The 16616-nt window shown below is 39.1% G+C and overlaps 1 protein-coding gene across 1 annotated transcript in view; it reads left to right on the top strand.

Moving 5' to 3' along the window:
• Window positions 1-16616, top strand: part of lrp2b (low density lipoprotein receptor-related protein 2b) — a 71289-nt gene that overhangs the window by 5688 nt on the left and 48985 nt on the right. Inside the window, exons 8-23 of the mRNA XM_061909836.1 lie at window positions 1577-1693; window positions 1778-1894; window positions 1994-2137; window positions 3126-3242; window positions 4402-4530; window positions 4597-4766; window positions 6934-7157; window positions 10582-10788; window positions 10862-11064; window positions 11129-11269; window positions 11355-11564; window positions 14082-14274; window positions 14479-14604; window positions 14687-14817; window positions 15976-16113; window positions 16193-16468. Coding sequence (XP_061765820.1) covers window positions 1577-1693; window positions 1778-1894; window positions 1994-2137; window positions 3126-3242; window positions 4402-4530; window positions 4597-4766; window positions 6934-7157; window positions 10582-10788; window positions 10862-11064; window positions 11129-11269; window positions 11355-11564; window positions 14082-14274; window positions 14479-14604; window positions 14687-14817; window positions 15976-16113; window positions 16193-16468 — 2643 coding nt within the window. The remainder of the gene's footprint in view (window positions 1-1576; window positions 1694-1777; window positions 1895-1993; window positions 2138-3125; window positions 3243-4401; window positions 4531-4596; window positions 4767-6933; window positions 7158-10581; window positions 10789-10861; window positions 11065-11128; window positions 11270-11354; window positions 11565-14081; window positions 14275-14478; window positions 14605-14686; window positions 14818-15975; window positions 16114-16192; window positions 16469-16616) is intronic.

Raw genomic sequence — 16616 nt, 5'->3', positions numbered from 1 at the left:
CTCCTTAGAAATAAACTAATCTTAATCTTAAAATTATGAAATAGTATTGGACAAACAAATCATAACCATAACTTAGCTGGGGCCACCACAGTAGTGAAGTGAATTATATTTATATAGTGCTTTTCTCAAGTGACTCAAAGCGCTTTACATAGTGACACCCAATATCTAAGTTACATTTAAACCAGTGTGGGTGGCACTGGGAGCAGGTGGGTAAAGTGTCTTGCCCAAGGACACAACGGCAGTAACTAGGATGGCACAAGCGGGAATCGAACCTGCAACCCTCAAGTTGCTGACACGGTCACTCTACCAACCGAGCTATGCCGCCCAGTAGTACTGCACATCCTGGGGGTACTTGAAGGTATGCCAAGGGGTACGTGAGATTTTTTTAAAATAGACTAAAAATAGCAACAATTCAAAAATATTTTATCAATATATTTATTGAATGATACTTCAACAAAATATGAATGTAAGTTCATAAACCGTGAAAAGAATCGCAACAATGCAATATTCAGTGTTGAGAGCTAGATTTTTTGTGGAGATGTTCCATAAATATTGATGTTTTTGTGAAGAAATGTTAAGAATTAAGTTCATGAATCCAGATGGATCTCTATTACAATCCCAAAAGAGGGCACTTCAAGTTGATGATTACTTCTATGTGTCGAAATCTTTATTTATAATGGAATCACTTGTTTATTTACAACAAGTTTTTAGTTATTTTTATATCTTTTTTTCCAAATAGTTAAAAAAAGACCACTACAAATGAGCAATATTTTTCACTGTTATACAATTTAATAAATCACAAACTAGGGCTGTATTTTACTTCTTCGTCTCCTTTTTTCAACCAAAAATGCTTTGCTTTGATTAGGGGGAAGTTGAATTAAATACATGTTTACAGGGGGTACATCACTGAAAAAAGGTTGAGAACCACTGATGTAAGGAACAAAACTGTTGGATAGTTGTTGTTGTTGTAGTCCCATTTCAAACCTGTAGTAGGCGGTAATGAACTTTACAAACGGTTTAGTTTTCCGCCAATTAACTGAAGCAGAAAAAGACCGAGCTGCCGTTTTATGAAGGTTCACATTTTCACCAAAGATAAATAAAGTAATATTAAGTTTTTCATCAAAAATGTCACCCGTATCCCTCCTTTAAGAATGGTATGAATTGGGTGAGTAATTTTGGCGTTATAGTCCACAAAAAGAAGAACGGAAGATGCACGCAAACCCGGAATTTATCGTTTCATCTGTTTACAAGAACGATCAGAATCAGAAAAATCTTCATTGGTCAACTATGTACCACACAATGAATTAGTCCTCATTACTGTGCTCTTTTCGTTTAATGGAAAAAACCCAATACTAAGTCAGCTTTGACTATTTTTAAGATACATAACATGTACATTACTAGCTTTTACAACAATAATAGTGCTTAGTTTTGATTGACACTGTCAGGTAAAACGCCTGTTATTGTTGTTTGAAGGGGTTTCTGTTGCTAAAAAATATTACAAACACCTCCAAGTCTAATACTAATCAACATTGGGACCACCTTTTTATTAATTTCTTTACTGTGTGTTGACTTGCAGCCAACAAGCATTGCTCCATCCACCAGCATCAGTGTGCCAATGGCGTCTGCATACCTATTTCCTTCCTATGCGACCACTGGAATGACTGTGGGGACAACAGCGATGAGCAAGGCTGCGGTAAAAGGACACTGGATTCCATAAATCAAGCTGGTTGTGGACTTCAAACTGCTTCCATGTGACCCGTGCCTGTTTTTTCTGCAGTGTACCAAAGCTGTAGCGGCGATGAGTTCACGTGTTCGAGCGGCCGTTGTATTCCCCAGCGCTGGGTGTGTGACCACTTCAATGACTGCGGAGACTACAGTGATGAAAAAGGCTGTGGTGAGAACAAACAACCTAAAATACATATTTAGGGATTGGAGGTGGCCTTCCGATTTTTCTTTGTCTGCATTGTAACTTGATGAATGGTGTTGCTTGCAGACAGTAACTCCCGAGATTGTTACCCTGGCGAGTGGGGCTGCCCCGGTTCACCAGCTTGTATACCAGTGGGAAAAGTTTGCGACGACAAACCGGACTGTCCTGATGGGACTGATGAGACCAACTCCACCGCTCAGCGCAACTGCAGTAAGTAATCAAGGTCATACGATCTTCAGACTCCTCATTGGGTAAACCCGACTGGGAAGAAACACTGGCGGTATGCGTGCGTCATTTTTGCAGGATCGCCAGAGATCATATTATTATTATAGAAATCCTATTATAAGACACACTGGTGCACTCGAACACTCCGACTTTTTTTTTTGATATTTATTATCAATAGTGCTATTTCTATTTGTAGTTGTATTGCTCCATTTGTAGTGTAATAATGTTTATTGTCATTTCTGTATTATTATTTATTTCACTAATTGCTTTTTTTGCTATAACTTTTACCAACATATTTGTAAATATCCTATGTGCTAATGTTGTTCTATTGTTGTTGTTGTTATTTTTATGTTTGCTGTTGTTGTTGTCTCTCTGTCTTATCCCCCTCTTGTCCCCACAATTTCCCCCTCTGTCTTTCTTTTTTTCCTCTTTTTATCCCTTCCTGCTCCGGCCCGGCTGCACCAAATAATAACATAAATACATTTATTAAAGTCAAATACAAATAAGGCAACAAGAGAAGTATCCCACACTTCTCTTTTGTAAAGTACATTTGTTCATCCGATATGGGCATCTACATCAACTATATGATTTGCCTGAGTAGGTGGACAAAAAAAAAACAATACTACTCCGATGTCCTTCAAAGGCCCGAGAGGCGCAAGTTGATTATCTCTTTTTTTTTAAATGTCCCTAACTTTCATTGAGCTCTAAACAGAAGTCCAAGGGTTGTCAACTCATAAACATTTTTCACAGTGGCTACTGATGTTTGGCTTATCTCAAGCCTGGCAGACAGACACTTGGTGTAACATTAACTTTTTTTCCCTGCTAATCACCGCCAAATTAGGTGCGTGATAGCCGTAAAAAAAACGCTCACAAAAATGATAATGACACCTTTTGCTGAGATTAGAGGCTTTAACCTGGAAATGGGTGACGCGGATGTATTGGTAAACTTGATTTTTATTGCCATCGCTCGCAGGCCTGGAACGCTGTTCGACTTTGAGCTGCGAGTATCTATGCCATGTGTCTCCACAAGGGGGCACTTGCTACTGCCCGGATGGTTTCATCGTTGGCAACGACAGTCGCTCCTGTGTAGGTGAGTGGAAATACATTAGATACCTTATGCCAGTGGTCACCAACGTGGGGCCCGCGGGCACCAGGTAACCCGTAAGGACCAAATGAGTAGCCCGCTGGCCTGTTCTAAAAATAGCTCAAATAGCAGCACTTACCAGTGAGCTTGGTTTTCACTTGTTTAAATAAATTCATTTATTTTTTTACTTTGCTTCTTCTAACTTTCAGAAAGACAATTTTAGAGAAAAAATACAACCTTAAAAATAATTTTAGGATTTTACCTTTTTAACTTTTAAATTCCTTCCTCTTCTTTCCTGACAATTAAAATCAATGTTGAAGTCAATTTATTTTTTTAAATGTAAAGAATAATAAATACATTTAAATTTAATTCTTCATTTTAGCTTCTGTTTTTTCGACAAATAATATTTGTGAAATCTTTCTTCAAACTTATTATGATTAAAATTCAAAAAAATTATTCTGGCAAATCTAGGAAATCTTTTGAATCAAATTTTGAATCTTATTTCAAAGTCTTTTGAATTTCTTTTAAAATTTTTGTTCTGGAAAATCTAGAAGAAATAATGATTTGTCTTTGTTAGAAATATAGCTTGGTCCAATTTGTTATATATTCTAACAAAGTGCAGATTGGATTTTAACCTATTTGTAAAACATGTCATCTAAATTTTAAAATTAATCTTAATAAGGAAAAATTACTAATGATGTTTCATAAATTATTTTTTTTATTTTTTTCAAAAAGATTCGAATTAGCTAGTTTTTCTCTTCTTTTTTCGGTTGAAGTTTGAATTTTAAAGAGTCAAAATTGAAGATAAACTATGTTTCAAAATTTAATTTAGATTTTTTTCCTGTTTTCTCCTCTTTTAAACCGTTCAATTAAGTGTTTTTTTCATTATTTATTCTCTACAAAAAACCTTCAGTAAAATGAAAAAAAAATGTACGACAGAATGACAGACAGAAATACAATTAAAAAAATATATATATGTAGATTTATTTATTAAAGGTAAATTGAGTGAATTGGCTATTTCTGGCAATTTATTTAAGTGTGTATCAAACTGGTAGCCCTTCGCATTAATCAGTACCCAAGAAGTAGCTCTTGGTTTCAAAAAGGTTGGTGACCCCTGCTAATGCTATTTTATGGTTTGGTAGTGATTGCGCCTCTTTGTATTTAGACTACAATGACTGTCAAATCTGGGGCATATGTGACCAGCTTTGCGAAGACCGGCCGGGGACGCACCGCTGCAGCTGTGCTGAGGGCTATTTCCTGGAACAAGGTCACGTTTGCAAGGCCAACCTGTCAGGTACTGAGGTCTTCTTATCGTCATTCAGGACACAATCTGTATTCTTATCCACAACTTGTCTTCCAGGTGGAATGCCGCAGCTCATTTTCACAGACGGAGGAGAGGTGATGATGGGTGACATCCACGGCCGCTACGTCCGAACTCTGGTGCCAGCTCAGGGCAGAGGCTCTGCTGTCGGCGTGGCGTACCACAGGCACAGTGAGACCGTCTTCTGGAGTGACACGTACACCAAAAAGGTCAGCCAAGATGATAATCGATCATTCAAACTTTATTTTAATGTCACTTTTCATGCCGAGGCAAGTTGCAACACAAAGTGCTGTAAAAACAAAAAAACACACAAATGCACACACACATCACTGTTGACAATAATAAAGTGTGGCATGTGACTTGAGGAGTCCACGTCGGAGGTTAACAAAAAAATTATATAAAATTATTATTAAAATTTGGTCCGTCACAATTATAGAGTTAACTCGTGAATGATCACAAAAAAATTATCTTTTTTTTAAAATTGTAAACACTGAGCGTAGTCATGCAATTTATTTTGACTGCACATGCTCTTTCACCTTAACCTCTTTGCGGTCAGTAATCAGATTAATGCATACATCAGTACAAAAAGGAGTGAGTAGACCTCGACCGGTGTGCTCGCTGGCAAATTTCACTCCAAAATTCAGCCTGAAAAAACTTTAGACAAAACTGTTTTGTGCAACAAATGACATCCATTGACGTAAAACATTTAAAAACATCCTGGATGACATTCTCACTGTATAATTGCATCTATCTACAAATATTTTGGTCTTTTCTTAGGAAATATTTAAATGTGGTGTTTGCAACTTCCTCACAGTAACATTTTTCAAAGTAAAACTATATAACAGGAACACCAGCGGCTAGCTTATGATACCATTAGTGGTTTGACAGAACACATTTGTTTGAAAATTGTCTATATTTTTCCACAATTACAAAGTTAATGTAATAATTTTTTTACCAGCCTAAATCAATGATTGGTGTTTACGGCGGTCACTCACGCGGTCTCGTCAACACTTACACGCCGGGAGTGCGTGCACACATACCAAAGCAGTCCAAGAGAAGCAACAAACAATTTGCAGTCATGTTGTTGTTATGAGAGAACATACATTCAATAACAGCTGACGCTCGCTATCCAAATTGGTATTATTAGCTAACAACACCGAAAGCTAATTGCGCGTGCATGTGTAACATACGTGTGTAATTACGTCATTAAGTAGGACAAGCCGTGAGAGGGCAGCATATACTGTAGAATTACATTGTAAAGTTGGCGCCCTCTAGACATCTCTATAAGTGGTGCAAGCAGTCCTCTTAATTATGCAAGCGAGTGAATAATTATGATTTATGAATAATCCAAATTCCAAAATGTGATTAATCTGATTAGAAAAATAATAATTTAAAGTTAAAGTACCAATGATTGTCACACACACACATGAGCTGTGGCGAAATTATTCTCTGCATTTGACCCAACACCCTTGATCACGCCCTGGTAGGTGAGAGGAGCAGTGAGCAGCAGCGGTGGCCGCGCCCGGGAATAATTTTTGGTGATTTAACCCTTAATTCCAATCCTTAATGCTGAGTGCCAAAAAGGGAGGTAATGGGTCCCATTTTTATAGTCTTTGATATGACTCGGCCAGGGTTTGAACTCACAACCTACCGATCTCAGGGCGGACACTCTAACTACTAGACCACTGCGCAGGTTTTTGACAGCCTTAACTAAAATATATGTCAAAATTAATTATAAATAACAGATAAACACCAGCACCCCCCGCGACCCCAAAAGAGACAAGCGGTAGGAAATGGATGGATGGATAACAAATATAATAGTACTAGTAGCTATAAATAAAAGAGAAAATAACAAAATAAAAATCAAGAACCTAAAAATTGTTTAAAATGATCAATAAAATGCCTGATTAGAAATATGTGCCTTAAACCTTTTTAATATTGTAATTTTTATTTTTTTAATATCCACGGTCTCTGCAGTCCTGAGGCACTCCGGCAGGTGGGGGCCATAGTGACTAAATGCCGCCTCACCGTGGGTCTTTGTTATTCACTGCCATCCATGGCTTGATGTCTAAAATGCAGTTAAAACGGGTATCTATTGAAAAGAAGAACATTAGACATGGGTTTAATTGTAATTCTGGACTGTATACATGTCAATAATCCAAAAAGTAATCAGGAAAGACGGCAATGTACAATTGTGTATCATCAACCTCACTGTGGGAACTGATGCCGTCCCCAAGTGGCAGCATGTAGAGATTAAAAAGAATGGGACCTAATATTGAACCTCGGGGATCCCCACATTTTATTTCATGGGGTCCTGTGGAACATGTAAAACGATAATGTCAACCGTTGCATACTAACATGCCTTTTTCCCCCCAGGTGTATTCCACCAACTATAATGGAGGTAACATTAGGGAGGTTCTGACTACTGCAGTCCAGAATGTGCAGAACCTGGCCGTGGACTGGATCAACTTCAAATTGTACATATTGGAAGCCATGGTGGAGCGCATTGACGTGTGCGACTTTGAAGGAGGGAATCGAGTCACGCTGGTTGCTGAGAACATGCAGAGTCCTCATGGCCTGGTCCTGGACCCCACAGTGGGGTGGGTTTAAATTGTCATTCTGCTGCACACATTCTGTTTGTCGATATGTTATGTTAGGGCGCAAATTTGAAAAGAGATCGCATGTGTGCTGTAACACTTACGCACTTGGTTCTTTGTGTCGCGTACTTATACAACAGCAAATATACAGCCCACCCTTATTTATTGTGGTTAATTGGTTACGGACATTACCGCGATAAAATAATTTACGCAAAGTAGGAATTATTAATTATAAATCAAATATAACTGGAGCATAAAAAAATATTTTCTGACCTTCTAAATATGCTTTTTAACATTGTGGGAGCAATGCACACACAAAGTACTATCCTTTAGTCACAGTTACTCTCTTTTAATCCAATATAGTAATGCTACTTGAGGCTGAGCCAATCAGTGTGCACGAGACTGAACAGCACGCTCGTATTGGTTTAGTGTTCTCCAGTGGCCAATACTAATTGACTGGTCATTTACTTAGCCTTTTATGTGCTTGAAAATGTTTCATTCATAATTTTAGAACATGCTTTAGAACAGGGGTCGCATAACTGTCGACCGCGATAGACTAGTAGATCTTTGGCACCCTACCGGTCCATTGTGAAAATCTTAGAAAAAAAATTATTAATATGACATCAGTGAGAACTCCACCCGGAGAATGATCAGCAGACCGGCAAACAGGCACGCATTTTAACCCCGGAACACGCTTGCACATCTCTGTTTCTCTCTCTTCAGCCTCAGATCCGCTGCACAGCAGACATCTGTGGCACGTGACTCGAATGTCATTGGCCAGAGGCAAACATTTTTACTTAAAAACAAACAAGAAAACAGCAAGAAACACAGTGCGAAAAAGCCGAAATGTTGACATCAGCCAATAACAACGACAGGGGCGTTGTGATAGGGGCGGTATAGCTCGGTTGGTAGAGCAGCCATGCCAGCAACGTGAGGGTTGCAAGTTCGATCCCCGCTTCCGCCATCCTAGTCACTGCCGTTGTATCCTTGGGCAAGACACTTTACCTACCCACACTGGTTTAAAGGTAAAAAAAATAGATATTGGGTTAAAATAAAGCGCTTTGAGTCACTAGAGAAAGAGCGCTATATGAATATAATTCACTTCACTTCACAAAGCTTTAGAAAAATAAAAAAATATCCCCCAAAAATCTGCGATGTGACTGCAAAATTTGAAGGACGATGTGGTGAGGCACGACTGTACAAGCATTGCAATTTCCCTTCCAGGAGTAATTCATTTAATTTTCTTTTGTAATAATATTTTTTATACTTTATTTATTTCTCTAACTCATTTTATTTATTTTAATTCTTTTTTTGTTTACTTTTGCTTAATTTTAGTTTAATTACATTTTCAGATTTACTTATTTTATAATAATTAATACACTTTCTGGATTGTATAATTTTTTTGTAATTTTACATTTATCCATCCATCCATTTTCTACCGCTTATACCTCCCTGGGATATTGCCAGATTTTTTTATTTCATTTATTCAAAAATTTTTATTTAAATTTGTTATCCATTGTATTGTATTCATCTGTTTTAATTATTTTCATTCTAATTTATTTAAATTGTCAGATTGCTAATTATTGCATTAAAAAAATCTGATGTACGGTAATTTTATTTTCTAATTGAATTTAGAGGCATGTAGTTTTCGAATTGAATTCATTACATTTTTGATTAATTTCAACTAAAGTATTTGTCTGTCCATCCATTTTCTACCGCTTGTCCCTCTCGGGGATACAACCAGATATTTCAATTTCATTTATTATAAACTTTTGATTTCAATTTGTTATCCATTGTGTTGTATTCATCTGTTTAAGTTAATATCATTCTAATTTAATTACATGGTCAGATTTATAATTATTGCATTAAACAAATCTGATGTACGATCATTTTATTTTCTAGATAAGATTTTCTCACTATTATGTTAGCTCCACTATGGACTGGACTTTTACAATATTATGCTGGACCCACTCTTCGTCCATTGCTTTCGGTCTTCCCTAGAGAGGGGGTTGCCCACATATGCGGTCATCTCCAAGGTTTCTCATAGTCATTCACATCGACGTCCCACTGGGGTACGTTTTTCCTTGCCCTTATGTGGGATCTGTAACGCGGATGTCGTTGTGGCTTGTGCAGCCCTTTGAGACACTTGTGATTTAGGGCTATATAAATAAACACAGATTGATTGATTAGGATCACTTTAGAGCAGGGGCATCAAACACGCGGCCCTTGGGCCAATTGCGTCCCGCGCGACGTTATTTTGTGGCCCGCACCTTAATATGAGAATTTAATGTTGGTGCGGCCCGCAAGTTTTACATGAATGGCGCTTTACAACGTCATACTTGTATACCCACGATTTTTCCGGGATACTCCCAATATTTAGTGCCCTTCCAGGGTTAATAATTTTCCTGAATTTCAACCAAACAACAATATTAAGGGGGCACCGTGGAAGCACTGCTACTAACGTCCTCTACAACCTGTTCAAAAAGCGTGCCAGCCCACAATGAGGGTGGCCGTATAAACAACTGGGATGTTCTCCCGAAAAGTGTTTGTCATTCTTGTTTGGTGTGGGTTCACAGTGTGGCACATATTTGTAACAGTGATAAAGTTGTTCATACGGCCACCCTCAGTGTGACCTGTATGGCTGTTGATCAAGTATTCTTGTAGTCACTTCCGTAGGTCTGCTAAAGCCTCATAGAACCTGTGACTGGGCCGGCACACTGTTTGTATGGTGGAAAAGCGGACGAGACGACAGGTTGTAGAGGACGCTAAAGGTAGTGCCATCACAGCACGCCCTTAAGATTGTTGTCCGGGTGTAAACCGGGAGAATAACTGCCCCGGGAGATTGTCGGGAGGGGCACTGATATTCGGGTGTCTCCCGGAAAGATCGCGAGAGTTGGCAAGTATGTTGCTAGGGAGGGAAAGCCATTCAAAGAAGGTGAATTCATTAAAAAGTGCATGTTGGATTTTTTAAAGAAATCTTTTCTTGCGGCCCAGCCTCACCCAGTTTCTGCATCCAGTGGTCCCCAGGTAAATTGAGTTCTAGATCCCAGCTTTAGTCATGTAATTTTTGAATCGAATTTGTTAGATTTTTTATTAAATTAAACCAAAGTATTCGTCTGTCCATTAATTTTTTACGGCTTGTGCTGGAGTCTATCTTAGGTGCACTCGGCGTAAGGCAGCGACAAGTTGCCAACTCATCGCATTATTTTTTAAATGACATTTTCTTTCATGTTTTTAATATTATTAACAATAATATTACCAGATTTAAAAAAACAAAAACTGATTTGTAGGTAAATGCTTTTCAGAAGAGGGGTAAAATGAAAAAAACTCGTATGAGGCTATTATGAAATTGTGTTGCTGCATGTGATTGTATTCTGCATGTCCAGAATGGCAATTTTGACTAATTACTTTGTTTCTGTGCGTGCAGTTACATGTTCTTCACTGACATGGGCGTTAGCAATAACAACATGAAGCTGGAGCGGGCCTTTATGGATGGCAGCAACCGTGTGGAGCTGGTAAAGACCAGGCTCGGCACACCAACCGGAATTAGCGTTGATATAATCACAAAGAGGGTCTACTGGTCTGACAGCCATTTTGACACAGTTGAAACTGTCACTTATCATGGTTTGGACAGGTAACAATTATTTTTTTGTTGAGAAGTTTATTGTTTGCTGTGTTTGACGGCCATTGTGTGGCGTTCCGTGCAGGAAAGTGGTCCTCAATGGTGGAACCCAGTCTCCACATCCTTTCGGCATGGCTGTATTCGAGAACCACGTGTTCTTCACCGATTGGACCAAGATGGGGTTGGTGAGAGCCAACCGCTTCAACGGCAGCAACCCGGCGCTCCTCTTTCGTACCGCCAAGCGACCGGGCCATGTTGTCGTCTCCCACTCGGCCCTGCAGCCTGTTGGTAAGTACACAAACCTCCGAAGTCGAACAGTGTTTGGCTTGACTTGATCAACCTCATCCGACAGTGATGAACCCCTGCGGACGGCACAACGGCGGCTGTCAGCACATTTGTGTCCTGAGCCACCGCACAGACAATGACGGTTTGGGATACCGCTGCAAGTGTCGCCACGGTTACGACCTGAAATCAGACTTTCACAGTTGCTTCAGTGGGGAATTAATACACTTCTTTTTCCATATTCCTCAAGAAAAGTGTTGGGTAGTACACGGTTAATCCTATCTCTTTGTAAACAGAGGTAAAGCACTACTTGCTGGTGGCCTCCTCTGTAGCCCTGCGAGGGATCCCGCTCACCGTGTCCCTCCAGGAAGACATCACCCTTCCCCTCACAGGGCTAGCCTCATCTTTTTCCGGCTCGGCTGTAGAGTTTGACGGGCAAGATGAGGTTCTATTCTACAACGACAGGTCGAGAGGCCTGATCTATAAGTCCAACCTCAATGGCACTGGTGAGAGTTGATGTGTTGCTATTACCCCATCATGGCGTTGAATGAAAGCAGTGTGTAATTGGTGCTATTTTTAAAAAATACATTATTAATCATATATAATAAAACATATTATTTTATTATTAGAAGTGCATGACAAAGTAGAAAAGAAAATGGTGCGCTAATGTTTAAATTGCATGCTGCTGGATACGGACCACTCATTATATACAGTATAACAAGTGCTTTTTTTTTTTTACTTAAATAATGATTTGGGGTGCATGTAAAAGTAGAAAGGAAATTGGTGCGCTCTTATTTAAACCACATGTGGAGGTAGATAACACTGCTGGATACGAACAACTCATTATATAGAGTATAACAAGTGCATTTCTTCAACTTTAAAGGGGAACTGAAATTTGGGGGAATTTTGCCTATTGTTCACAATCCTTATAAGGGACAAGAACATATATAAATGAAAAATGGGTTGTACTTGTATAGCGCTTTTCTACCTTCAAGGTACTCAAAGCGCTTTGACACTACTTCCACATTTACCCATTTACACACACATTCACACACTGATGGAGGGACCTGCCATGCAAGGCGCCAACCAGCAACCATCAGGAGCAAGGGTGAAGTGTCTTGCTCAGGACACAACGGACGTGACGAGGTTGGTTCTAGGTGGGATTTGAACCAGTGACCCTCGGGTTGCGCACGGCCACTCTCCCACTGCGCCACGCCGATGATGGTTTTTTTTGCATTTTAATATTCCAATAAATTCTGCCTTAAAACCACTTTTGAAATTGCATCCAAAAACCGCCAATAATACTTAATTTATGTTCCGTAACGTAACCTGTATAAATGGGTTGTACTTATATAGCGCTTTTCTACCTTCAAGGTACTCAAAGCGCTTTGACACTACTTCCACATTTACCCATTCACACACACATTCACACACTGATGGAGGGAGCTGCCATGCAAGGCACCAACCAGCACCCATCAGGAGCAAGGGTGAAGTGTCTTGCTCAGGACACAACGGGCGTGACGAGGTTGGTACTAGGTGGGAATTGAACCAGGGACGCTCAGGTTGCGCACCGCCACTCTCCCCACTGCGCCACGCCGTCCCTTTTGCATTTTATAATACCCAAGCTGTAGCGACATTGTTATTGTAAGGGCGAACACTGGGCAACTGTTTTTCTAGCGTAGTAACACATTTTCGAGGGCATTTAGCTGTAAGCTATCTTTTGCATCAGCAGCTGAATGGCTTTTGAGTTTGTAATGCACTACACAATGTGATAAGACACCAATCTGTACTAACTGGAAAACATGAACAATCATATTATAGTATCTGTAAAGTATTTGCCCACATTTCATGTTTTGTTTGTACACAGCTAGCTTTACAGTGTATGTACTATGTACTATGTACTCGCTTCTATAACCAGTAGTTCATCCTCTGTATATTCAGCTTTAAAAAGATAAGGTTGTGAATCCTCATTTGTCTATTACGAAGTCTGCCATTATTAGAACAAACACGCATTTGTTTCCGGAAGTAGGAGCACACATTCATTGTTATGAGCGTGTCTGTTACTACATTATATATTTACTTGCAATGTTTATTTAAAACATTGATGGAGGGTTTTAAAGTTGTTGTAGAGGAATTTGAAGGCTACAATGGGAAAGCCCATTGTAGTGTTTTTATTTTTTGACACCAGAATCCTAAAAAAAAAAAAAAGGTGTTCTTGTCTCTCATAAGGATTATAAATAATTGGCAAGATTACAAAAAATGTGCAGTTCCCCTTTAATAATATTTTGAAGTACATGAAAAAGTGGAAAAAAAATGGTGCTCCCTATTTAAAGCGCACGCTGAGGTAGATAATGCTGCTGGATACGGACCATGTATCACGTTTTATATAAAGTATACCACATATTATATACAGTATACAGTAACACATGCATTTTTAACCTTTAATCATGATTGTGGGTGCATGAAAAGTGGGAAGGAAAACGCTTTTTACCACAGGGTCATTTATCAGCAAGTGTATCGCAATACACAGCAGCAGCAACAAAATCAATATTTATTTATTTATCTATTTATTGATTTGTGTTACAAATTGAGCACAGGAAGTGAACAAACAAATGTATGAGATTGTTATAAAATGGAAAAGGGGCGGGATTAAATGAACTCTACCTACTCCTTTTTCAGATATGTTGTAATGAGAAATTGGAAATATGCCATGTACCATATTGTAACGTTATGCGTTTGAAATAAATCTAAATTATACCGCTGATGTCATTAAGCGGTGAAGAGAAAACAGAATAGTCAGCATTAATAGTACATCAAGTGTAACACGCATGATTTTTACACTAACCATTTTAAGGCACAGGCAGAGTTCGATAAAGTTGTTAGTCATTCAGACTCAAAATGCAGATATTGCCATCTTTTCTTTTTTTTTTTTAAACTACACTAGGTGGCTGCCTAGAGCTACTGCTTTGTATTCCAATTTGTGTTCCACCTAATTGACAATACAAGTTGAATTCTTCTCTCAGTTCAACAGATTTTGACTGGCTACAGGGTTGGCTCCATCGATGCCATGGCTTACGATTGGACTTCCAAAGTTTTGTTTTGGACCTCTAACACCTACAAGACCGTGGTGGCCTTCAGAATCATAGACAAGTCTATGAGTGACATCGTCACGGGATTAAGGATCCCGAAGGGACTTGCAGTACATCCCGGTGATGGGTGAGTCTTCATTTGGAGACATTAATTTGGGTCCTCCGCCTCTTTTAAGAAATATATGATAGGTGTCTCCTTGCCTCTGTGTGTGTGTGTGTGTGTGTGTGTGTGTGTGTGTGTGTGTGTGTGTGTGTGTGTGTGTGTGTGTGTGTGTGTGTGTGTGTGTGTGTGTGTGTGTGCGTGTGCATGTGCGTGTGTGTGTGTGTGTAGCTACTTATTTTGGGCCGACATATATCGCCCGGCCGTCATCATGAGGGGCTACACTGATGGCAGCAGTGCAGTTCCACTGGTCAATAAAACACTTGGGCAGCCATATGCGCTTTCTCTCGACTATGTGTAAGACGCAGAAGGCAAGATTAGTCACTATCCATAAGAAGCAGCTGTTTATAATCATGCTGTTTATGGGCTTCATCAACAGGCAGGAGCGCTTGTATTGGGTCGACTCCCTCTTGGACCAAATTGGACACGTTGACTTTCAAGGAAACAACAGGCAGACCTTCAGCAATATTGGACGGATCACACAACCCTATTCGCTGACTGTTTATTCAGGTTTCTTTTCTTATTACTGAAGCATATATTCAATGGCCAAAACATTAGGCACACTTGCACATGCTCAAACAAAAGCCTGTTACATTATTGCTGCAATTTGCAGTATTTTGCCTAACTAAATGGCAAACTAAATTTGAGAAACAGCTCTTAGTGTAAACACAAACAGTTGTGTATAAATAATTGATATAGATGTTACTATACAATAGAAAAGTGCAGGCATTATATACTGATGAAATTAAATCAGAATAAAATAATTAAAGAATTGTGACATACTGTATAGTTTTTAAATAAATAACTCATTTAGTCATGTTCCCAATTCCAAAATCCGAAACAATTGCCAAGTTTTGAACAAAAAATTGCATAATATAATGGCGCTAATACAATGTAGGGCTGCAACGACTAAACCAGTTAGAAAAAAGCTTTGATTTATATTCTGTTGCTTCAATTAATCGCTCAAAAAGTGTAACTAAAACAATTTGGTCAAATCCTGTGAACGTGGAGTGCCCAGAACTTTAAACACGCAGACATACTGTAGTTTCCACACCGCCACTGCAATAGAGTGCATAAAAGAGCCGTGGTGTGTCTGCAGTGGTCTGTATTGCATTGGCTATCATAACAATGCTTTATTAATGCACACATGTGACAGTGCAATTTCAAATTGTTGTTTGCCTCAATTATTTTCTCCAAAATACATATTCAGGCTATAGTGTGTTTTATCTAATAACATGATTTATCGAACAAGTAATCAATAGATTACTCAATTACTAAAATAATCAATAGCTGCAGCCATAAATATATGCATTAATTAAATCGAATATCATCACATTTCAAAATATGAATATACCTTGATATATTAAATTCAATTACACTTCTTCATGAAAAATTATAGTGTTGCAGATGCAGTTTTTTTGTGTGAATTTGATATTGCACCTTACTGGATTGTTAGTGTACCTTATGTTGTGGTTTATTTGAAACGTAACGATTACCACCTGATATAGTTCTATAGGTAATGCTAGAATTTCTAAAGCAATGTGATAATTAATTGTATATGTCGCAATTAGGTGTACCTAATGTTGTGGTACACCTGCTAATGTTATTTGATGTCACGTAACCTAATGAAACAGACGTAGGTTTAAACCGTGTATTTGTGCCCCATAGACTACCTGTATGTGTCCGATACACGTACCAGAGCGATATTTGAGATGAGGAAGAGGGATGGAGGAGGAAACATAATAATCAGACAAGGAATCAATGGAATTCTGAATGTCAAAGCCTACACAGCTGACCTCTACAGTAGTAAGTTCCCGTCAAGTGACGTCTGTGACACTCCTCCAATGAATACCTGCTGATTGCCATGTGACTTTTCTACTTTCAGGTATCAGTAGTCGCTGTGCAGTGGCAAATGGGCGCTGCAGCCACTTCTGCTTCCCGACTCCGTCCTACAGCCGCGTGTGTGGCTGCCCGTACGGCATGAAGCTACAGGTCAACCAGATGGACTGCGTAAAGGATGACAGTGTTCCACCGCCGGATAACAACTGCGGCGACTACGCCTTTGAGTGCGACGAGGGGCGATGCAGGCCCAATTCCTACCGCTGCGATGGCTACTTGGACTGCGTGGATAAGTCTGACGAGGCCAACTGCACAAGCACAGGTGCGTTAACATCACAGCGCTGTGTTTCCCACAGATTGGCAATCTATTTGTGGCATCGTTAGAATCAATATGACGTCATCATAGTACTGGTATTTGCATAAATGACTATGACGCATGTATTTTTTAAAAAGGGAAAAAAAGTTATAAA

Source organism: Nerophis ophidion, linkage group LG08 (genome assembly GCF_033978795.1).
Source record: "Nerophis ophidion isolate RoL-2023_Sa linkage group LG08, RoL_Noph_v1.0, whole genome shotgun sequence".
Classification (NCBI taxonomy): domain Eukaryota; kingdom Metazoa; phylum Chordata; class Actinopteri; order Syngnathiformes; family Syngnathidae; genus Nerophis; species Nerophis ophidion.
Note: the sequence above shows the minus strand (reverse complement) of the source record. Positions and strands in the feature narration are given on the sequence as shown.